Here is a 21,294-nt window from a genome sequence, read left to right as displayed (position 1 = left end):
ATGGAAATCATTTATATTTATGAAACCGATCATAGTGCAGTCTTCGGTTGTGATAACTGTGGCTCGTATAAATAATGAAAAAATATTCAAGGTACATCAACCTCTATTAAGCGGCCAACCCTTATTAAGCGGCCACCTCCCATTTCCACGAGGGTAGCCCACTGTATTAGATGTAAACCAAAAATAATTGCACTGCGCGAAAAGACCTAGGTACGAGTTTAGCGTTACAGTATTACGCTGGGCATGTAGGTAGCGGTGGTCTAGTAAAAGATGACAACACGGGAAATGGTTAACTATTCATTCTTTTCATTGCTTAATTTAACCTCTTCCTACTCAACAAGATTGTGTGCTCCCTGTGGTTCCAAGCCTCACGGAGCCTTACTTATTAGAATAGAAATTGTCCTATCCCTACCCCCCTAAAATGGGATGACAGCATTGTGTGACAAACAAACAAGGAACCGCTACAAGCAAGGATTCAAGCAGCAATAGACCAAACGATGATCAAACGTAATATTTTGGTGTAGTGCAAAGCGAGCAACTATCTACAGTGGTGATCATATTTGTCGAGAGAGGGTCATAGATTCATGGTATTCGACCATTAAATAAGTTGACAGTTGGCGACGTACATCGGACGTCGTGTAAACAAAAGCGAACTTTGACGACGGATGGTCAAATATCTGCATTTTTAACGTACTTTGAAAAGCTCTCGCGTCACTCACAACGATTAACCCAAAGAAGTTTTTACAGGAATCTGTAGACCATCCTTCTGCGATTGAACCAACAGAAGCTTAATACATTTGAAGGTTTCGCACATGGTGAAAATCAATTATTTCTACGAAGTACTTTTAAGTGAATGAAATACATGTCTTCGAAATTTAATAACTTTGCACCCAAAACGACAACGCAGCATTCGCTAAAATCAACCCAGTACACAATTAAACATTGCACAAAAATATTTGAGTGTTTTAAAGACGGAAGAATGATGTGGTTTTGCATGCGAGGCTCTCAAACGTGTTTAATAAAATGGTGCGTGAAATGACGATTTTAACGGAGTTTGCATATTTCTTTGACATAAAAAGATATTTTGCCAAAAAAAAAACTATCCAGTAGTTTTTGTCATGCCCTAGCATATCTACCGTAGGAATATGAGGGAAATCGAATTTTCGACCCTTGCCGCGAAATTAAGAATTTGTCTGATTTCTACAGGCAGGCACTCTTAAATCTCTTTTTCGTTGTCTGTAGGGTTGTAGATTTCAAAGATAGCCACTTCGAATCACTGCTGCTTCTGAACATTTGCCACTCAGTACATTTATCGGAAAAACACATTTGTAACTTAAATACCATTATCATCATAAGTTCGTTGTACTTATAATTGACAGAGACGGATTTTGTTGGATGAAGTCCGACCTAGCATTTTTTCACTTAACAATTAATTATGCAATTTCCTGAAAAGTAATATAAACAGTTCTGTCACCGTGGGTATGTAGTTCGATTCAATATTGTTTTACTTGACACACTCCACAGAAAAGAAATATGAATTCATTGCTTTCTTCACAAAGTTGTACTCCTAGACAAGCCAAACAGTTTCTGTCGCTAGATGACGCCAGCTTTGAAACATGAAATCTGATAGCCTTCCGTGCGCTAAACAATATTATGCGAGGTTATGCAAATTCATAAGGAAAAAAACTGGATCGGAGCAGCAATTTTTTTTTCTTCGAGGGAAAAAAATCTGAATATAAGAAATAGATAATTGTATTTGCCCCCTTTCGTCTCACAGAATTTAGCTTTTTCCAATTATCGTCATCAAAGAGTGCAAGACCTTGAAGGATGACGTGACAAATTGTTTTTTACCTAGAAAATGCAACTGGAATTTTCGCTGATATCGCTTCTCGATTTAGAGATCCCAAAATTCTGCTTCTTGATTTGGAAATAAGGAGTGATTAGCAGTTTTTAGCACTCATTTCTTTCTGAATAAACCGTCGCCGATTCGAGGAAAGTAATTAAGAAAAAGTGGTTAAAAAAGCGTTGGAGAATTGAGAATCTTGACTACTACAACTTGTTTTCTGTATGGTAAGCTAAGAAATGTTTCAAAAAGGTCAATAATGGCTTATCATAAATCTTTATAAGTCCAGGTAATAGCATCTTGAACCTGGCAGCTTTCAAGAAGCAATTATAATTGTTACGCGTTTAGGATGCTAAGTGTCTAAATTAACGTCATTTTTCTCAAATTAACGGTGGGTTTTTGGGGGGCTGGTCTGATCCCGAAAAGGAAAAGCTCTTGAAATCTACGAATATTGCCTTTCAACATCATCGATGGAATGTATTAAACGGCCAAAATATGGAAGGAATTGGCGGACCCCGATCCGTGAGGTCTGTCCGGTTTTTTCTGGCAATGGCTCTTAAATGATAGGTTTCGACTGGTCATCCTAAACAAAATAAGACAACAGTTTCTATCAAAGGCTTAACGATTATACCACATCAAGATTAAAAGTTGGAAGGTATAAATTCTCTCATTTCTGACAATCAGTTGTGGTTATTTGGGCTGGTATTATCAATTTGCAGAGAAGGTCATGAGTTTAAATCTTAGTCTGTCCAACACAGGCCTGCAACAAATTCAGATTACAAGCCACCCCGTTCAGACTGAATATTGTTCCAGTTCTAAACCCTCACGGTTTACAGGTAACTCTCAATAATGGTACAGGCAACATGAGATGTAACTTAACAAGTCTACATTTGTCTCACACAAGAGCAACAAGATCAAAAAAATTTACAAATTTCCTACTTATCATAAAAACTAGATCAAGGACCACGTAAAAGGAGTTACTGTTAACTTGATTATCCTGTGCATGTACCCAAAGAGGATTTTATTGAGAACTCTCAAAACAACTCAACAAGAGCAAACTGTGAAGTGCAATAAATGCTCTTTATTTCTACAGCAAAAGAATGTTTATCTATGACCATGGTGAAGAGTTGCAGTTGTGTGCAGCTGTAGTAACAGTAAAATTCAATTGTTTCAGTTACAGTATATTTTTGAATTTGTATGAAAGGCATATCTCCTACTCTTTACACTATGGATCGATAAAAGACATTTTGCTCGCTGAATGACAAGAAAAGACCAACATGCCAACTTGCCACGAGCAGGCTCTGTTAGGACTAACTGGTTGAAAGATTGGCACGTGCGAGTTTAATTCTATTAAAAGTTATGATTTGACACCACTCTCACTATCTGGAACTACAACTATTTTGAATAATTTGCTGTTCACCTTAGAATTTCAAGATAGCCAGGGCCTTATCTTGTGTCATTAGTCAACACTTCTCCCCAGTAATGGGTGCTTAAACCAAAAGTAACGTTCCTTTTCTTTTTGATTATTAACATGAACTTGACATGTCATTTAAAACAAGGAACTAAAATAAATCTGTATTTAGCACCCAAGCAAGCGTTGAAATATTTCCAAAAACTACTTAAACCATGAGTCATTTCTTTATCTTTCCTCTCCTCAATGCTACGCTTTCTCTATGCTGCCTTCTGTCACTAAAAAACAATCTTTGATTGGTGATGTCAATGAATGTTGGATTACTTGGTTTCTGACAAAGAGAACCAGAATTGTGATTGGCTGAGTCACTAGCCCAGAGAATGTAGCAAGACGGGAACCCCAATAATGGCTGCAAAGTGACTGCAAACATGATCTACAAGATCAGTCACATTTTCTGCCTGCCATAGCTGTCTCCTTACTGCAGTAACTGGAGCACACTTTGTGTCTTCAACATATGCTAACCTGGCTGTACCAAGCCCTGAAGGGGTTGGCTGCCTGCTGATACAAAAATTTAGTGAGTGGTACTCTACGACCGAAAGAGACCAAGTTAATAATGCAACATGGCTTTGCTCTCTAACACGCTCAATTGTTGGAAAATTGTTAATCTATTTGCAGTTCGCAGATGTAATCATTTGCATTAAACAGTTTCCACGTATACAAAAAAAAACAAGAACATATGGAGTGGACAGCATCAAATACCCCCCCCCCCCGCCCCCCTCAAAAACCTTTTGCAAATACAGCAGACAAGGACAATGATGGCAACAATGATCCAAATGCAATGCATCCTACAACGATACCCCACGATGCACTCTCTGAGAGGCCTGATCCACTAGCACCAGTAGAAGGAGCTTCTCTTTTATCCTCAGTTGTTGTTTCTTTAGATTCGGTGGTTGGAGGAGTCGCTGCAGAACAAAATTGAAATCATTGATCCTAAAAAATCACAGATGTAACTACATTGTATTTCCAGTATTAGACTCTTCTTGTCTGTGACCTCGCACTGGCAACTGTACAGTAAATGTCAGCATTTAAACCATTGGTTTACACAACATAACAGACACATCGGTGTAACTAATGGCCTGAACAAGAGGAGTAAAAAACCAAAAGGTCACTGAACATTATGATAACTCATTATGATAATTTAGAACTTGGTAAAATTGAAGTTTGAGTATCTACCGGTATGTCAAGGGGAAACTATTGTAGGTCTGGGCCAACCATGTGATGACATAACATCTCAAACCTGCTGACATACAAGGAATTCCATTTTCAATCCAATTTTGTCATCAATAAAAATAATACAGTAGCTTTCCTTCATTTCCGATATTAAATTTCTTTGATCATATTTCCACAAATAGGCGAGGGTTATAACATTTCTCTCTGATTAAGCTACACAAATTTCAACTTACATGTAACCGTCACTGGAAACAAACTGAAGACAAAACTCGGATCACTCATTTAAATCAAAATAAGAACTATTCAAGAGCGACGCAAAAACAATGATTGCCATTCTCATTTAAATTTGCGATCTGTTTCGATCCGGTCCGAGTTTTGTACCTGCCCCTTTCTTACTACCATCTCACGATGGATAAACATTATTGACTTCACAATCATAATTGACTGTCAGTGGTGATTCCAGAAATGTGTAATGAAAGACGACGAGTGGTTCGCGATCGGTTGAATGTTTCCTGGTAGCACCGCGTTAACCTGCACGTGGGTTATACAAGCGGGCTTCCCAACTTCGCAAAGCCTGCCTGCAGAATCAACGGGGGCCTTGTTGCTTTTAGGAACTCGTCGTGCTAAGCAGGTAAAAAACGCAGTGCTTTCGCGTATTTATAATGGATTTGTTATTGTGAGTTTATTCCATATAAGCTCTTTGTCTGGTGCCTTAAGCGTATTTGCATCCCCCGTCAACGAAACTGCCAGTATAAATTGAATTTACTTTTCTTTTCTTTGGCAGAAGACGACTCATTCTTATGAAAATCTTCGCGTTCAACTAGTCAGATTCAATCTGCACTCAATCTCGTTCCCAGAGCCCAAGTGTCTTTTGGTCGGCGCTGACCAAAAAACACGTGGGCTCTGGGAACGAGGTTGTCATGTTTTAAACCAAGGCACGCATGCGCCATGAAACAGGAACTCATAAAATCTTGGAGTCTGGAATTGGTTATTCCAGAGCTCCGTGTCCTGGCGCTGACCAAAAGACACGTGGGCTCTGGGAACGAGATTGATCTCCACTCAGCTTGTTTGCATAACATGACTGAGGTGCGATGAGCTCGTCATTTGACAAACCCCTGAGACAAACTTGGGAAAACGCTCCTGCCAGGTGTAACTTTTCTTTAACTATTATCACAAACATATCGACATTAATCAACACTTTAACATACTTACACTTCGTTGTTGTTGTTGATGGTGAGAGTGTAACAGGTTCAATAGTTGGATTCACATCCAGGAAACGGTCAACCGTGAATGAACCAAGTTTTCCATCGTTCATTTCATCAATCAATGGTTTCAAAGGATCACTGACTGATGGTCCAAATTCAAGCTCCACAACAGCATACACACTACCAGATCTACAAGTCAAAAATAATTAACATCAATAAATTATATGGTCGCATACACATGCTCATGAACCTAGGGTGGTTTTAACTGGTTATAACGGTTCAGCAAATAAGTTTCCAAATAAAAGCTCTACAGTAACAAAAACGCCACTGGAACAACAATTTACAGGTAATATTTAATCAACACATACATGTAACTGCACCGAGTTTAAAGACCTGACTACCTGAAGACCTGAAGTACGTTTTTTGCACTTTCTCAAGCAGATAAATGTGGTAAAGTTGTTGTGTAAAATACGTTAGTCAGTGCAATTACCTGAATTCTTCAACATCCACTCGATACAGCTGTTTTTCAGGATTGTAGGCATAAGCACTCCAGATCTAAAGGCAACCAAAGGGAAAGTCAGTATGTTTAAAAGGAAAGTGAAATTCACAACAAGACTGAGTACAACAAAATAAATGTCTAGAAGACAACAATGAACAGTTTAAAATCAGTTGATTCAAGAAATAAGCGAGAAGAAACTACGACATTTCGAAGACATCTTGGTTTCAGTATCAAGTGAAGAAAATAACAAAAGAGACCAGACCCCTTAATAAAAAGGTACTTCATAGGAAAAACAAAAATAAAGAAACCATTTACGTGGCAAAAGTAGGGGCAACATTAGAAAAAACATTCCAAAAATCAAGGCATCAATTAAAATGTTTTAAAAGGCGCAAAATTAAAAAAAAAAATCAAGGCACCATTTACAAAAATAAGGCTATACACCATGACTTTCAAGGCGTATAAATTTACTGCCCATGTTTAATGCATAAAATTAACATAACTTACTGCTGATAACAGTTTTGATTCTAAATCCTTAAACTCAACTGATGCTTGATTTACAAAGGGTTGCTTGTAGTCTATTCCTTGTATAGTAATTCCAGCTCTCTCCGTTTTGCAATCACTGCCTATAAAAAAAAGTTCACCGATTTAGTTTCATCGAAAACCCAGGCCACTAGCTAGTTTTATTTTCTTTTTTCTCCAGTTGATTTTGCTGCCTAGAACACAACCTGCTCGTATTAAAAACCTTAGACCAGACTAGAACTCCCCCCACAGCGTGGGGGGTCTATGGTGATGTAATCAGGGACTTTTAATAGGTCTTATTATTGATTAAGACACATGCTCAAAATTCATTACCTACCCACCTACCTACCTACCTACCTACCTACCTACCTACCTACCTACCTACCTACCTACCTACCTACCTATATGAACAGAAAAGTGTCAACTGTCAGCTGGGTTACTTGTAAGTGTCTAAGAGATATTCTGTTACCGTCTGAAGTCTGAATTTTATAGTGAAGAATTATTATTGGTTATGCTCAGTCTGTCAGTTTTAGACAACTTAATTTTAATAAGAATACTTTCCAAACAACTAAAAATAATAATTTAGAATAGTTTTCTTTGAAACTTCATGTAAACTGATTTGTGTAAATGATTTTATTTCTATGTAATTGCCTCAAGTACAGAATGTTTAGAATACTTACATCTTATGTTAACTATACCAATGGCAGTAGCATTATCACCATAACCATTAGTTGCTGTACATATGTATGATCCTGCATCCTCCCTCTGTACATCAACCAGATGAAGCAAGTAACCAGAGGCATTGAAGTGGCTTGCTGGGATGCCAGCTTTTGTCCAGGTGATCTTTGGATGTGGCTCACCAGATGCATTGCATTTGAGTGTATGGTTCTGTACAGAACTTGAACTAAGAGTAAGTTGATCTTCACGTTTTGGGGGATCAGTTATTTTTGGAGGCACTAGGAAATAAACACATACATGTATGCATGTTAGGAAAAAGAAAAGTTATAAGTTATAAATTAGAAAACACCTTACAAGAATGCACACACTGAAAGCTTACAGTATTTCTACAACTCTGTACTTGCAAACACAGATTGGAAAGCAAATATCAAGGCTTGGGTTTCCACAGAATTTCTCTTGTTTCTATAACTACAGTATACCGTAATAGAAAGAAATGTGAAAAATGTTCATATAAAATGTAACCAGTTTTTTAATAACAGGACTAAGCAAATAACTTCATAGTGATTGGCTGAATACAAGCAAATTGATTGTTAATATTTAACATGGTGCTATTCCCAATTCAAGCAGGCGCATTAATGGGTAAACATTATATTTATGAGCAACCAGTGATTCATGAAGGCAACCAGATTTACAGGTTTGGATGTCCAGCATTTGAAAATAAGGACAACTAGGATTAATTTTTAATTTCAAGCATGCACTGTGTAATAAATGAACAATCATGTGAAAGCTGTTGATACCACTCCTTCAGTTACATGTATATTTGAAAATTCTTTCAGAGTTTATACAAACCAACTTTGCTTTTGGCTCAATAATACTCATTGTTGGAAAACATTCAAGGACTGTCAAAGGATTTAGAAGGGATTACAAGGTCTTTACAAGGATGGATGGAGGGCTCCCAAGACTTTTCAGACTCTACCCAAACTTCAAGGACTTTTCAAGACTGTGCAAACCCAGTAAGAATAAGATGACCATGAAAAATACGTTGTTTTCTAGTTAAGACATCCCCACAAAATGTTTCACTTTCCATTGGCTGCGTTTAATATAACTGTGCTTCATATACATGCATCTTCAAGCTATGTCAAGTGACTCTGACATTGAAATTGGTCTTCATCACAACATCATCAAACACCTAAATGGCTTCTAGAGTGAGAGTGCTCTGATGCAAAATGGCAATCACAGGTAAGGCTCATTTCGAATTACTTATTTGTTAACATTATTGTCAATACAGTGAAAGATCTTGTACGTAGACACCCTTGGGATGCAAGGGTGTCCGTTACTGGACTTGGCCACTTACGAAAATGGTTCTTGTAAGCGGCCCTTAAACACTAATGCAAAAAATGCCACCACCTGACACTAGAACAGATCAACAGCCCACAGTAAATACAGGGAATGGTTAGGAAACCTGGGAGTTCTTTGTTGTATGTTTTTGTTCGCTATTTTGGTGGTTGACCCTGCTCAAAACCTGGCAAAATACAAAAGGTGGTTATGTGTGCACATACAACTAACCAATAGGAGCATTGCCATTATCTCATCCGTGGAGAGTCAATGTGCATAAAATAAAAGAGGTGCAGGGCCAAGGACCATCCAACATAAATCTTAGCCTGTTTGTTTGCTTCTTTGATGTTTACCGGGTTTCTTGACCAGTTCCCTCTATTAACTATGAACAGCCTCACTATTCTCTTCTGTAGCCACTTGGGCTGGAGTCCCCCAAAGCTTATCCGAGACATTGTTATTACAACTGCCATATATATATTCAGTAGGTTTGCTGAGTTTGGAAAACCCTTCCTAATTACTATAACAATATATTTAACCGTCATCCAAAGCAATTTGCTTTGACAAACGGTATGCACCCCAGGACTTTTTTAAACTCAGAATCAGCCTTTAATATCCATACCCTTCAACAAATTAATAAACAAAAAATAAAAATAAATCAGTAAAATTGGGTTGACACGAGTGTTTTTAGAAGCAGTTTTGACGAGAGTATTAAACAGGACTAACTTTACGGCATGGCCAGTATGATTAACTGTCACTGGAAATTTGCGACAATGTATTAGGCACTTCCTTGAGTGGTAAGGGTTTAACAAAAATAAAATTGCAAAGAATTTACAGACATGCACTCGTTAGCACTTTTGTCCTTCAATATTGCATACCAAGATCTACATGTAAAAGTTTTAAGAGGTCTTTAAACATTTGAAATCAATGCAAAGGTAAGTGTACATGTAAAGAAACATGAAGCTTTCTACATGTATACACAATGTCCTGTACTAATAAGGCCAAATGTTAACACTGACATTAGCAAAAGTTTGCTTAAAAACACAATCATTTGCTGCATCAGTGGAGATTCCAGCTTTAACATCTACTTGGTAAGGCGGCATTAGACTTACTTGGATTCACATCAAGTTTACTGTCAACCTCAAATGAACCAAGTTTTCCATTGTCCATTTCATCCCTCAGTGGCTTCAAAGGGTCATTGACTGATGGTCCAAATGCAAGTTCAACAATAGCATATACATGTACACTTCCATCCCTATAATGTAAAAACAGTAACTTAATATCAATTAATCATAGGTTCACATATATGTACACATGTTCATGAACCTAAGGAATGATCTGCTGGACATGTACAATAACAGCATGCTTACATGTACATGTATAACTTGGTACAGCTAAGTCGAAATACTCAATAAACCAATTAGCCCGGCCTGGTCAAGTCACAAAGGTTTTCAGTACAGTGTGCGCAGCATTATTATTGGAGGTGGCAACCATCATTTTCTTAAGAATCAGACAAATAGTCAAGTACATGTGGAGTGGTTGCAGGCCAGGATCATGAAGGACAGAGCTAGACGGTGACTTTCACCAGAAGCTGAAGCTGACTACATTTACTTTACCAACTATGTAAAGATCAGAACACCTAATAATAATATGCAAGTTTGCATTTTGTAAAAAGGTCCCCTACACAGTTTCTTACACAATTTTTCTGTTAGTCAGTGCAATTACCTGAATTCTTCAACATCAACTCTGTGCAGTTGTTTCCCAGGATTGTCAGCATAAGCACCCCAAATCTAAGGACAACAAACACAAGGGAAAACTTTTAACATAATAAAATTCAAGGATAAAATTGATGCTTCCCTTATGAAGGGCTTCAAGAAGCCTTTTGCAAAAAAAAAAATGCAAAATTTTAAACGAACTAATAAGCCAATAACGCCAAAAATTGTAGGAAAGCCTTCCCTTCATTTTATAAAGTCAAGAATTGCATGAAAGTGTTCTAACGTGCTGAAAACCAAAACATTGTCTGTACAGAGAGCTACAACAAGGGTACACCCCTGCGAAATAAATTCCCAGTAGTCTGGGAATTCCTGGGAATTCCTAGGAATTCCAAGTTATTCCAAGACATGCAAATTATGCTTTATCCAAGACCTTGGAATTTCTGGGAATATTTGGGAATAGTGGAAGTATCACTGGGAATTATTGGGAATTCCTAGGAATTCCAAGTTATTCCAAGTCATGCAAATTATGCTTAGTCCAAGACCTTGGAATTTCTGGGAATATTTGGGAATAGTGAAAAGTATGACTGGGAATTATTGGGAATTCCTAGGAACTCCTATTATTTCCCAGACTGTTTTAAAAAATGTGTTTGGAATATCTAGGAAGTTTTGGGAATAGCTAAAACACATGAAACATTGTTGGAAATTTCTGTAAATTTCCCAAAATGTCAAAATTAAAGATGAACTCAGTGCATGAATCAGTTTCTGTGAATTAGTAAAAATCAACAGGATCATTTCTCTGGAGTTCCATACCTTTTTATTGTTGTCAAGCTCCAAGGTAATTATTTCCAAACAAATGTACATTAATTCCAGTTTAAGTCTGACAACTCAACATAAAGCTATAGCACTGATAACACTGCTTTTTAGATCCAACATGATTTGTTAGTGTATATGTGCCCGTATGGACCCTTAAATCAAACACCCAGAGTTTAACTGATAAAAAAATGGATGCTCTTAGATTTGATAAATAGATTAAGCAAAAAAATCTGTCAGCATAAATGAATATATATTATTTACAATTTCAATAAAACCAAAAGTATGTGCATGTATATATTTAATATAATTGTAGATTCACACACATACCCATCACAGCCCACTGTTGAACAATTTTTGACTTGATCCTTTCTGACTTTAAGAAAAAGAGGAAGACATTTCTCACAGATGTCATAAATGAAAAGCTCACAGTTTCCACACTCTTGCTGTACATTTGTAAAACTGTACTGTGACATTCTCTGGACAAATTACCAATAGTTTCATTAAAACAAGGATATCTTTAGCAGCCTCTCATTGTCATACAATGTCTTGAAATTAAGGCCAGAATAGCCATACAGGCATATTCTTTAGCAGAAAATGATTTTTTCTCGGGAACCATTAGTTTCACTTTCATCAGGGGAGTCCAGTGAATGGCCATCAGTGTAAGAGTTCTCAATTTCTTCAGAGGAGTCGGAACTGAAACTTCAACATCATTATCTGAATCACTGTCTGTGGACAAATCTGAGTTGTTGTGTATTACATCAATTGGTATTTCTGTAGTCTTTGCAGGTATAGGGAACTCAATTTCATCAAATGCTTCTGTGAAGCTTCAATTCTTGCATAAAGGTTCACTTCATAGTCCATCAAAGTCATCCACAACATTTTTGCCAACAGCCATCTCACTCAGGTGAGCGGAAAACTCTGGTGTCCTGTTCATGGTGTTGGAAATGATCTCCAGGAAAAAGGGATGCAAGGGAGGGAGATGACGTCAAATGGCCTGGGAAGACTGCTTTAAGCGATTTATGTGGTCAAATCTTGTAGATTTTGGTATGGGTATAGTGGGATCATCAATATGTTTCTTGGATTTCCTTGTCCTCGCGGTCACTTTAATTCATGACACAACAAAATCAAAAGAATCAAAAAGATTATGAGTCAGTGGGAAACAAATAAATAACTGACATAAATAAATGACAAATAAAAAAACCTACATCTTGATGTATTGAAAAGACTACAGATCTCATATCATGTTAATACTTATAAATGATTCAAAGGAAAAAATGACAAGCATTGCAAATTTATACTTGCTGCATTGTGCTGACTGGGTGTTGAAAATAGATTTGGTGGACTTACAACAAACTTAAACAAGGACCCGCGCTATATAAGGAGCCTTGGACTGGGCGAGCAGTCAGTCATTTCACTCTAGACATGGAGCTGTCAACATCTCCGGGTCACGCGATACACACGGAGGTCTCATATCTGCTACTAGTGCTGCGCACAGTGCTTACAAGACTAATAAAGGCTGTCATTCCGTAACTATTTTTTTTAAATCGAAATATCTGACGCGTGGAACGAGTCTGTACAATGTTGCGTGGAGCTGAAAATAATGCCAATGGAAAACGGGTGCAGGTAAGTAAATATTTTTTTTCTGTTACATCGATTCTCTCTGTATCGTTTGTTAGCCTCTAGAGCTGTATTTCACGAATGTCTTTGTTACCTTCATACGTAGGTAACTCTTGACATTGATGAAAGTAAAAAGGACCAGTTTTTTCGTCTCCTTCAAGAAATTCCAGAGGTGGCCTGCGAAGTTGTGTCCGTACGAAGCATCCAAAGTGGAAACGGTTAGTAGACTACAGTTCTAACGCACCATTTACAACTTATAACTTATTATTTACAACCTTCACAAACTCGGCTTCTCGAAGATTGCAGGAAAGACTTCAGCCAGCGACAAAAAGCAGAAAAACTGTTTGATAATAATTTGACCGTTTTGATGGAGCAACAGTTTTCGAATTGCGCGCCTTTTCTCAGTGATAACAAATGGAACTTGATTCCTCGGTGTCGAAGGTTACATCATCCTGCTTCCGGCGACACCTAAAACATTCAATGTGGATTTGTATCCGTTCATGTATTTTTATTAGAGTAGTGGGAATCTCTGCTCGGGCGGAATTGTTTATAGCAAGGGAACAGCTTCCAAATTTTTGGTTTAGTTTCCCAAAGATTATGACATGGTCTCCAGTTGTCATAGAGTTGTACCATTGATATGTATCACATAAACTACATATGATCAAGTGGATATTTCCAGGACTGATATGCAATCTTGAACAATTCCCTTCATGTAAGTTGATTTCCCTGTAACAATTTGGGATTATCATAAGAGGTTGTGTGTATGACTCATTGTACTTACCCTTGAGTTGCCCCTGTTCACTTCCATCCGCATTTTTATTCTAAACTTTTTTTTTTTCTACAGCGAGGAAGCGCTTTGCCGTACCAATCGATGAAGAACCACTACGGCCATCACCTGTTCGTCTCTTTCCTCGAAAAAACGACGAGGCCGTTGCTATTTTCGCCAACAATGAGTCCAGCGTAGCTGCACCGCCCCAAGTTCCAGAGTCAACCTGTGACTTCTGTCTCCGAGCTCCGTGCATCACATCTTCTGAATTCAAACCAAATGGAAGATGTGATGCACGCATAACCAACCACACAAAAAGGCGAAAAGACTATAAGTGGTATTGGAAGACCCTCAAGGACAACGGGCTTTGGGACAACCCAACATATCTGGAAAAAAAACAACAACTGGGTTGCCTTATTGACGACGTTAGAGAGGTTATGCCACATTGCGTGATAAAGGACGTTCGTGATAGGTGGCCTAACCCCCCTAACGTCCCCTATCAAGGGCATCGTCGCTCGTGAGAAGTGACATTAGCAAGCAAGCTCTTTCTTGTGAGCATCAGTTTCATCATGGATAGACCTCACTTTTCGCTTCCAGCCCAATAAATCAACGCAGTTTAACAGTTAGTTGACATGGTGAACCTTTTTTGTTTTTCAGTACAGTGTCACCACTTGATACACAGTTTTGCACGGCATCTAAAACTACAGCATTCTAATTTTACACTTGTCAGCCTTCAAGCAACGGACTGAGTTACAATGAATTATAAAAAGTTGTCCATATGCCATCCTTGAACTTGTAGGTTTTATCTGACAGTACCCTGTGTGGGGCAATTCTGTCCGGTTGGCGACTGGTCTGATAGTACTGTTCAGATGTGGCTTCACACAGCACATTCTCATTCTAAAAAATTGAAATAGAACAGGAAAATAATACATACCACAGCAACCAAGGACAGGTCATGTACTTCATATGCAACTGTCCATTGCTGCTTTCTTCAGTTAGCTTTAATTTCTATTTTTCAATAAAGGGAGCTAACCTGGGGTGGGGGGGGGGGGGACTCCCATGTAAAAAGGATGGGGGTGCTCATCATACCTTTTTGGGGTTAAAATAGTAGTTTCGGTTCATCTTAGGGTGTTCAGCCTCAAAAGGTCCACATCGGGAACTTTTGCACTACCTTTTAGGTTAATGAGCCAAACAAAATTTGACAGGACACAATGTGTTGTCTTACAATTGGTACTTCTTGAGGGTGAAAAGAATTGCAAGCCACGCCCACAACATAGGGTCTTGGTAACTGTTAGGGTTTCTTTTTATGCAAAATTTTCGGCTAGCACTCCTGACCTTTTCATATGGGAATTCCCCCCCCCCCCCCCCACCAGAAAGTTGATGGTAAAGATAATGATAATAATTTGAATAATAGTAATAATTAACAATTACTGGTCTATAGTGCAATTTCTATAACAGTGAAAAGAATAAGTGTCCTTGTGTGGACGTTCGTTATCCTCTGTCTATGTTTTTCCACTTTTTGTGAAGATACATGAATACAAATAAAAGTGTTGTGGTACATACCCAGTCAAGAACTGCAAGCTGCATTCTCATTTCATAGGTGTCTTAACGACTGAAATGGATGCGCTTCTGTGCATAAATAAGCATCACCATATGCAGTGATTCTATCCAGAAAGTATCTCGGCACTACAGTAAATAGAGGTAATAAGTTCAAAGTTACGCCATTGAAGAAAGCTTTTGTATTGTAAATAAAACATGTATAGAGCCAATCTCTCTTTCTTAGGTGGGAGTAATGTTGCTGCCTACTCGTGGACTTTCCACATTCAGTATGAAATGTAGTGGTTATTTGTAGATCTGTGAAGTAAAGATACAATTCCATACCATAGATATTGATGTATGAATTATTATTACCAAGGCATAACCTTCAGCAAATTTGTAGATGTTGGTACCCACTATAGCCTTCCGGTATGCTGCAATAGCCTGCTCAGTAACAAGAGGTTTTTTGCTGCATACATAGCCTTCTTGACGACACCGAGACTCCTGATGGCAATTTGAATGATCCCCCTATACCACACAGATAAAATGAATAGAAGAACCATTCAATCATCTATACAATTTTTAGTATGTAGAGTCATGGATTCTGAATCAGTAACTTGTACAACCTTGCTAATGACAAGGTGTAAAGGGCTCACCTGTGGGGTGAGGGTAATAGAAACTTACATTGTCACAACAGCCACTAACCACTCATATCTACTTGTGTCCTTGGAAATAATCTCTTGTTGTCAGAAAATTAAGATAACAATTCAAATGTACAAGTTCCTAGTGAACCCTTTTACCTGGTAATGGTCTACAATGTTTACTATGTATCGCCTCAGCTCATCAGCATCACCATTGCAATTCTTCATTGCATAATAGATATGCGTCTTCGTGCACTTCACTGTCAAAACAATGGCATTTTTAGAAGGTTTTTTAACTTCAAGCAATGGTACTGTAATTCATAGGATTTGCACCACACAATTTAAGCAAAGATGAATATGACATACAAACAAGCCACTTCGAATGCAAAGAGGGCCTTTGCAGAGCTTATGTTAGTTTCAGTTTGTATCCTACAATGGAGAATTACCTTTGTCAGACAACTCTGCAAACCATGATCTCTCTGAGTCCCTAACAAGCCCACTGGCAACCTTTTTGATGGCCTTCTCGACACCCTTCCCACCTTTATTAAGGAAAAGGAAAACAAGAACTACCATTCCTTATCACAGAGACTAAAACAGACCATAGCTACTAGCTTGATGCTGATTACAAGCTAATCCTTACTAGTGAAACCTAGTAATTTAGTTGGTGACCTACCATGCCAACTGTCATATGAGTTCCTAATCCCTTTGGTTGCAAGCCACTGCCTCAATGCCGGCACATAGTCATGTGCAACTTCACCAACACGATGACCTACAGGTGTTGCAAGGGTCAATACAAGAGTTTAGCAAAGAAACATAGGCTTTTAGACTTCATAAAACACACAGATTATACATGTGTGAAACAAGTAGTATTTGCATAATATTCATGAAACATTATTCATAAGAAACCAGTGCGAGAAACCCTCCTTTCTATGTGTGACAAACACCCGTTCAAAATAAATATAGTCTTCCAACATCTTGGAGTCACACAATATTTTTGGGATAAATCCTGGCAAGAAATATAGGTACTGTGATCATTTACAAAAAGCCAGACATATCCTGCATCTAATTATGAAGTGCTTATCATTTATGAGAAGAGTGCACTATCAAATCAACATTACAACTTACCAAGAGCTGTTAGAGAATCTATCACTGCTTTAGTCATGGGTACTTCTCAAGATGCTGCAGACGGCATATCTTCTTTATCCCAATTTAGGGAATAAATAACTTTCTTGTTTCTGAAAAGTTGTATTCAAGCAGAGATGGTTATAGTTCAAAGTCCCCACCGATAAGATAAAGCAGAAACTGTGGTGTGCTGCGCAGCTCGGCTGGAATCATGTCTAGCATCTGTTATGATGATCTAAATTTATGAAGAAGGAAACAAAATTCCATGAAAATTAATTGAATCAGTAGTTCACAAACAAAACAAAAAAGTGCAGAAATTCCCGGAAAGGCTGCATCATGCCTTGGAAACATACATCTCCTTGGAGAAGATATTGAGCATCCTGCTGTGCTTCCGACCTAGCTTCCTGTAATTTTATCTCATACCAGGCTTTCACAGCATTCTTGTATCCTAAAGAAGTGTATACTGGAAAGAGGGAAAAAGAACAACTGAAGTATGTTCACAAGAGAAAAATAAGCTGCATAACTGGTTCCCTCATGGCAAGGAAGCAGGCAATGAAAAGAAATAAACTCTATGACACTTTTTCTAGAAATTGCATGATCACTGATGAGTATAGGGAATTTTTGTGTAGTACACCAACTAAATTATAACAATACTGTTATTGTCAGAGAGGATTATTGTATTTCAGAGAAATTGTAATACCGGTAGTAATGTATCTCTCGTCCACATTTCCGATGTGAGCTGCCTTACAAGCACTGATATACTGGGTCTCGGTAAGGCCAGAACTCATAAATCCATGTAAAACCCTAAACAAAAATGACAGCAGTGTTAGCTTACACAAATGTCAAGTTCAAAATTTTCGTTAATTCAAATATAAAAAATTACTTATACTTTTACCTCAAATTGGCTGTGTACTTTCCGCCGATGATACTGCTGGAATTCCATCGAAGGGAATGACCGGCCACGCAGCCCACGCTGACGAGCGCCACATGTTCATGCTTTATCGCATCGAACGATGGCAACTCTAGAGGATAGCCACATAAGGGACACCTTCCGCCATATTGTGCCATTGTAGATATGAGGTTTCGCACCGCATCGTTGGATGAAAGAAAATAGTCTTCGTTCTCCGTACTTTGGGTGTGGATATCGAACTTTCCGGTTGTATTTTCACCGTAACCCAAAATATACGGATCAGAGATATCCGTTTGCGTTTGTGCATCTATTTTTTTCGAACACGAAGGAAAAGGTTGTGGCAAAGTTTGTGGCGAAGGTTGTGCCGAAGGCTGTTGTATCGTAGACAAAAACAAAGATTGACTGGCTGTGATTACCATCTGACTTCGTTCGAACTCTTCGAATGAGCTCAGCAATCGTTCCATCATCAAAAGGTTACCCATTGGTGTACGACTGGTTATACGTAAGGCACTTTTAACACGTTGAATTTTAGCTTTCAATCCCTCCAAACGCTCCTCCATACCCGCTTCAACCTCAAGCTGTATGCTGTACCTAATCCGTTGTGCACGAGGAGGCATTAGTTTGGGCTTCTTGGAGAAAGATTCTGCCATGAAAAATCCAAAGCACCGAAAAATAGTTGATAAGATAAAATAGCACCTAAGAAGCAAAGACAATGCGTGCAAACTAGCTCGATTCAAAGTGGAAGTTGTGGCACCACAGCACGACAGCTTCCGCCATGAACCGAACCGTCATTCCCAAAAACGCGTATATTACATCTGCCCTTTTTCTGAGCATGCCAAATATTGCATAGAAGATGACATAGGCATATTGAAGGCTCAACAAAGCAACGAATCGTCTGCGAGGAGTCTGTGAGTGGGTGCGTATGTTCAGGGATTGACAGGGAGAACGGCGTTGGTAACGCTACCTGACAAATAGGGGCATCTGACATATAGGGGCGCTATATCAAAATACCAAAAGTTTATCATTACCTCTGCATGGTTAATGTGTCACACTACCAATAAAAGGTTTAAAAGGACAGCTTTGGACTTATAAAAGTGTTAACACGACAGCTTTTGACTTCTGGGGGAAGGAAAAGACTAACAATGAATTGGTTCGCTGAGTTGAAGTTCGAAGAATGGAGGTGTCGAGAAAGATCCACCTAGATCCACTGAAGAAAGATCCATCTAGATCCACTACAACGAATGCTTTCTTTGTCAGTATTTGTTAAGTCCTAAACTTTCTAAATTCGGAATATTTTTCAGGATTTCATAATTCTTAAGAGAGTCATAAATGGCCGAAGTCTCCTACATGTATTGCGACTCAAGTTCAGTAAACTTTAATTTGAATGGGGCGATCTGTTTCTCAAATTGTTACAGAATTGATCCAAATAACTTAAGCCACGTGCGGATCTGGGCTGTTAGGTTTTGGTGAATTCATAAATGCTTCATGTTTTCAAAATTGATTAATTTATCGCATAGTCTCTTTCGCAGCCTTTATTGCGAAGGAATCTGCATCGTATCTATGACGGGAAAAATACAATAGTGATAGTTTTCAATGTCACGCAATAAAAAAATAAATACAACACCAATACAGTACTAGTGGATGAAGTCAAGAAATAGATACAGAAGATCATTATTTTTCTTAGTGTTAGGTCTTTGCGTTTTCCCAGACTTAAGACATTCGTATAAATTTTTCACAGAACTTTACGGAGCCCACAATACGGAAACCCCGTGTTGGATTACCTTCATGGTCAACTAAATATGGCGGCCGGAAATATTTTAAACATCTGGAACTTACTTTAGCTATTTAGGCGATCGATTATCTGTATTGAACAAACAAGCATTTGCAATTAAGCACATTTCCTAATGCTCCAACTTCTAAAAAGGCTAAAAAACTTGAGGTAGTTATATATTTTTCTACAAACGCGATCGTAGCTCCATGTCACGCTCCACTGCCATCAAAATACTCTGTTTGAATTGTAAACAGATATAAATTTACCATCTCTTATGCCTGGCTCTCAAGTTTTGTCTACGTACACGTATTTAGAGAGGTAAAATTTGAGACATCTGACAAATAGGGGCGTCTGACATATAGGGGCATCTGACAAATAGGGGCGTCTGACAAATAGGGGCATCTGACATATAGGGGCATCTGACAAATAGGGGCATCTGACAAATAGGGGCGTCTGACATATAGGGGCGTCTTACAAATAGGTGCATCTGACAAATAGGGGCATCTGACAAATAGGGGCGTCTTACAAATAGGTGCATCTGACAAATAGGGGCATCTGACAAATAGGGGCGTCTTACAAATAGGTGCATCTGGCATATAGGAGCGTCTGACATAAAGGGGCATCTGACAAATAGGGGCATCTGACAAATAGGGGCGTCTTACAAATAGGTGCATCTGGCATATAGGAGCGTCTGACATATAGGGGCATCTGACAAATAGGGGCATCTGACAAATAGGGGCATCTGACAAATAGGGGCGTCTTACAAATAGGTGCATCTGGCATATAGGAGCGTCTGACATATAGGTGCATCTGACAAATAGGGGCATCTGACAAATAGGGGCATCTGACAAGTAGGGGCATCTGACAAATAGGGGTGTCTGGCAAATAGGTGCATCTGGCAAATAGGTGCATCTGCCAAATAGGGGCGTCTGACATATAGGGGCGTGTGACAAATAGGGGCGTCTTACAAATAGGTGCATCTGGCATATGGGGGCATCTGACAAATATGGGCGTCTGACAAATAGGGGCATCTGACATATAGGGGCATCTGACAAATAGGGCCATCTGACAAATAGGGGCATCAGACAAATAGGGGCGTCTTACAAATAGGGGCATTGTATTCTACTTCAGTGCCAGAAAGTTGAATCAACATTGCTATAATTTAAACTACTACATTGATTAGTGCTGCATTGCCTAAAATAACTTTAACATATTCTTACTTTCACGCGCTTGGACTCCCGACATTTTCGAGGTCTTGCTTCCCTGAAAGAAAGACAATTTGAAATTGAACTTTTCGATTTGTTTTTCCTTGCCCGTGAAACATGTCTTTCCTCTTACATGCAAGTCATGGCAGGCGAGCATAATCCATCATGCGGAATGGTTGGACGGTCTTGGTCACTCACCATTGCAATGCTTTTAAAGTGTGATCAAGTCTGCTGTTCTTCTCAACTGAAGGCTAATTAAGGCACTTCAGGAGTCAGCATTATTCTGCTGTTCTTCTCAACTGAATGCTAATGAAAAAACTTCAGGAGTCAGCATTATTCTGCTGTTCTTCTCAACTGAAGGCTAATTAAGCAATTCAGAGTCAGCTATGTACACTTTTCCGCGTTTTCAGCATTCTGCTGTTCTTCTCAACAGTAGGCATGTCTTTACTACATACATCAAGATAATGCTAAAAAGGAGGGA

At 38.6% G+C, this 21,294-nt stretch overlaps 3 protein-coding genes across 4 annotated transcripts in view; all 3 read right to left on the bottom strand.

Moving 5' to 3' along the window:
* Positions 1-954: 954 nt before the first annotated feature.
* The window catches only part of LOC145492315 (peroxidasin homolog), a 37,544-nt gene continuing 17,204 nt past the window's right edge, over positions 955-21,294 (bottom strand). The window contains exons 5-11 of one of the 2 annotated variants that reach the window (XM_081471741.1): positions 10,443-10,507; positions 9,830-9,972; positions 7,388-7,663; positions 6,693-6,811; positions 6,180-6,244; positions 5,697-5,878; positions 955-4,216 (exon numbers count right to left, since the gene is read on the bottom strand). In XM_081471741.1, coding sequence (XP_081327867.1) covers positions 4,032-4,216; positions 5,697-5,878; positions 6,180-6,244; positions 6,693-6,811; positions 7,388-7,663; positions 9,830-9,972; positions 10,443-10,507 — 1,035 coding nt within the window. In that variant the 3' untranslated portion in view covers positions 955-4,031. Of the gene's footprint in view, positions 5,879-6,179; positions 6,245-6,692; positions 6,812-7,387; positions 7,664-9,829; positions 9,973-10,442; positions 10,508-21,294 lie in introns of both variants that reach the window. The other variant, XM_081471740.1, reaches the window with a different exon arrangement.
* Positions 14,402-17,010, bottom strand: LOC145492478 (uncharacterized). Its single transcript, XM_081471934.1, has 6 exons — positions 16,931-17,010; positions 16,479-16,574; positions 16,252-16,344; positions 15,965-16,065; positions 15,540-15,692; positions 14,402-15,314 (listed from the first exon to the last, which is right to left on the bottom strand). Exons 1-6 carry the CDS (start codon positions 16,965-16,967, stop codon positions 15,234-15,236), a joined length of 561 nt encoding a protein of 186 aa, XP_081328060.1. The 5' UTR covers positions 16,968-17,010; the 3' UTR covers positions 14,402-15,233.
* LOC145492404 (uncharacterized) lies at positions 17,156-18,620 on the bottom strand. Its single transcript, XM_081471854.1, has 3 exons — positions 17,823-18,620; positions 17,628-17,731; positions 17,156-17,390 (listed from the first exon to the last, which is right to left on the bottom strand). Exons 1-3 carry the CDS (start codon positions 18,485-18,487, stop codon positions 17,209-17,211), a joined length of 951 nt encoding a protein of 316 aa, XP_081327980.1. The 5' UTR covers positions 18,488-18,620; the 3' UTR covers positions 17,156-17,208.

This window comes from Orbicella franksi, chromosome 7 (genome assembly GCF_964199315.1).
Source record: "Orbicella franksi chromosome 7, jaOrbFran1.1, whole genome shotgun sequence".
NCBI lineage: Eukaryota > Metazoa > Cnidaria > Anthozoa > Scleractinia > Merulinidae > Orbicella > Orbicella franksi.
The sequence above is the reverse complement of the archived record's forward strand: the minus strand, read 5'-3'. Positions and strand labels throughout refer to the sequence as shown.

Excerpts from the sequence above, each read along its gene's own strand:
- LOC145492478 (XM_081471934.1), bottom strand. The coding sequence starts at position 16,967 with ATGACTAAAGCAGTGATAGATTCTCTAACAGCTCTTG. Across the intron at positions 16,575-16,930 it reads AGATTCTCTAACAGCTCTTG|GTCATCGTGTTGGTGAAGTT; the intron begins GTAAGTTGTAAT and ends CAACACCTGTAG. Across the intron at positions 16,066-16,251 it reads TGCAGAGTTGTCTGACAAAG|TGAAGTGCACGAAGACGCAT; the intron begins GTAATTCTCCAT and ends TTGTTTTGACAG.
- LOC145492404 (XM_081471854.1), bottom strand. The coding sequence starts at position 18,487 with ATGGCAGAATCTTTCTCCAAGAAGCCCAAACTAATGCCTCCTCGTGCA. Across the intron at positions 17,732-17,822 it reads AAGTACACAGCCAATTTGAG|GGTTTTACATGGATTTATGA; the intron begins GTAAAAGTATAA and ends ATTTTTGTTTAG. Across the intron at positions 17,391-17,627 it reads CGAGAGATACATTACTACCG|TATACACTTCTTTAGGATAC; the intron begins GTATTACAATTT and ends CCCTCTTTCCAG.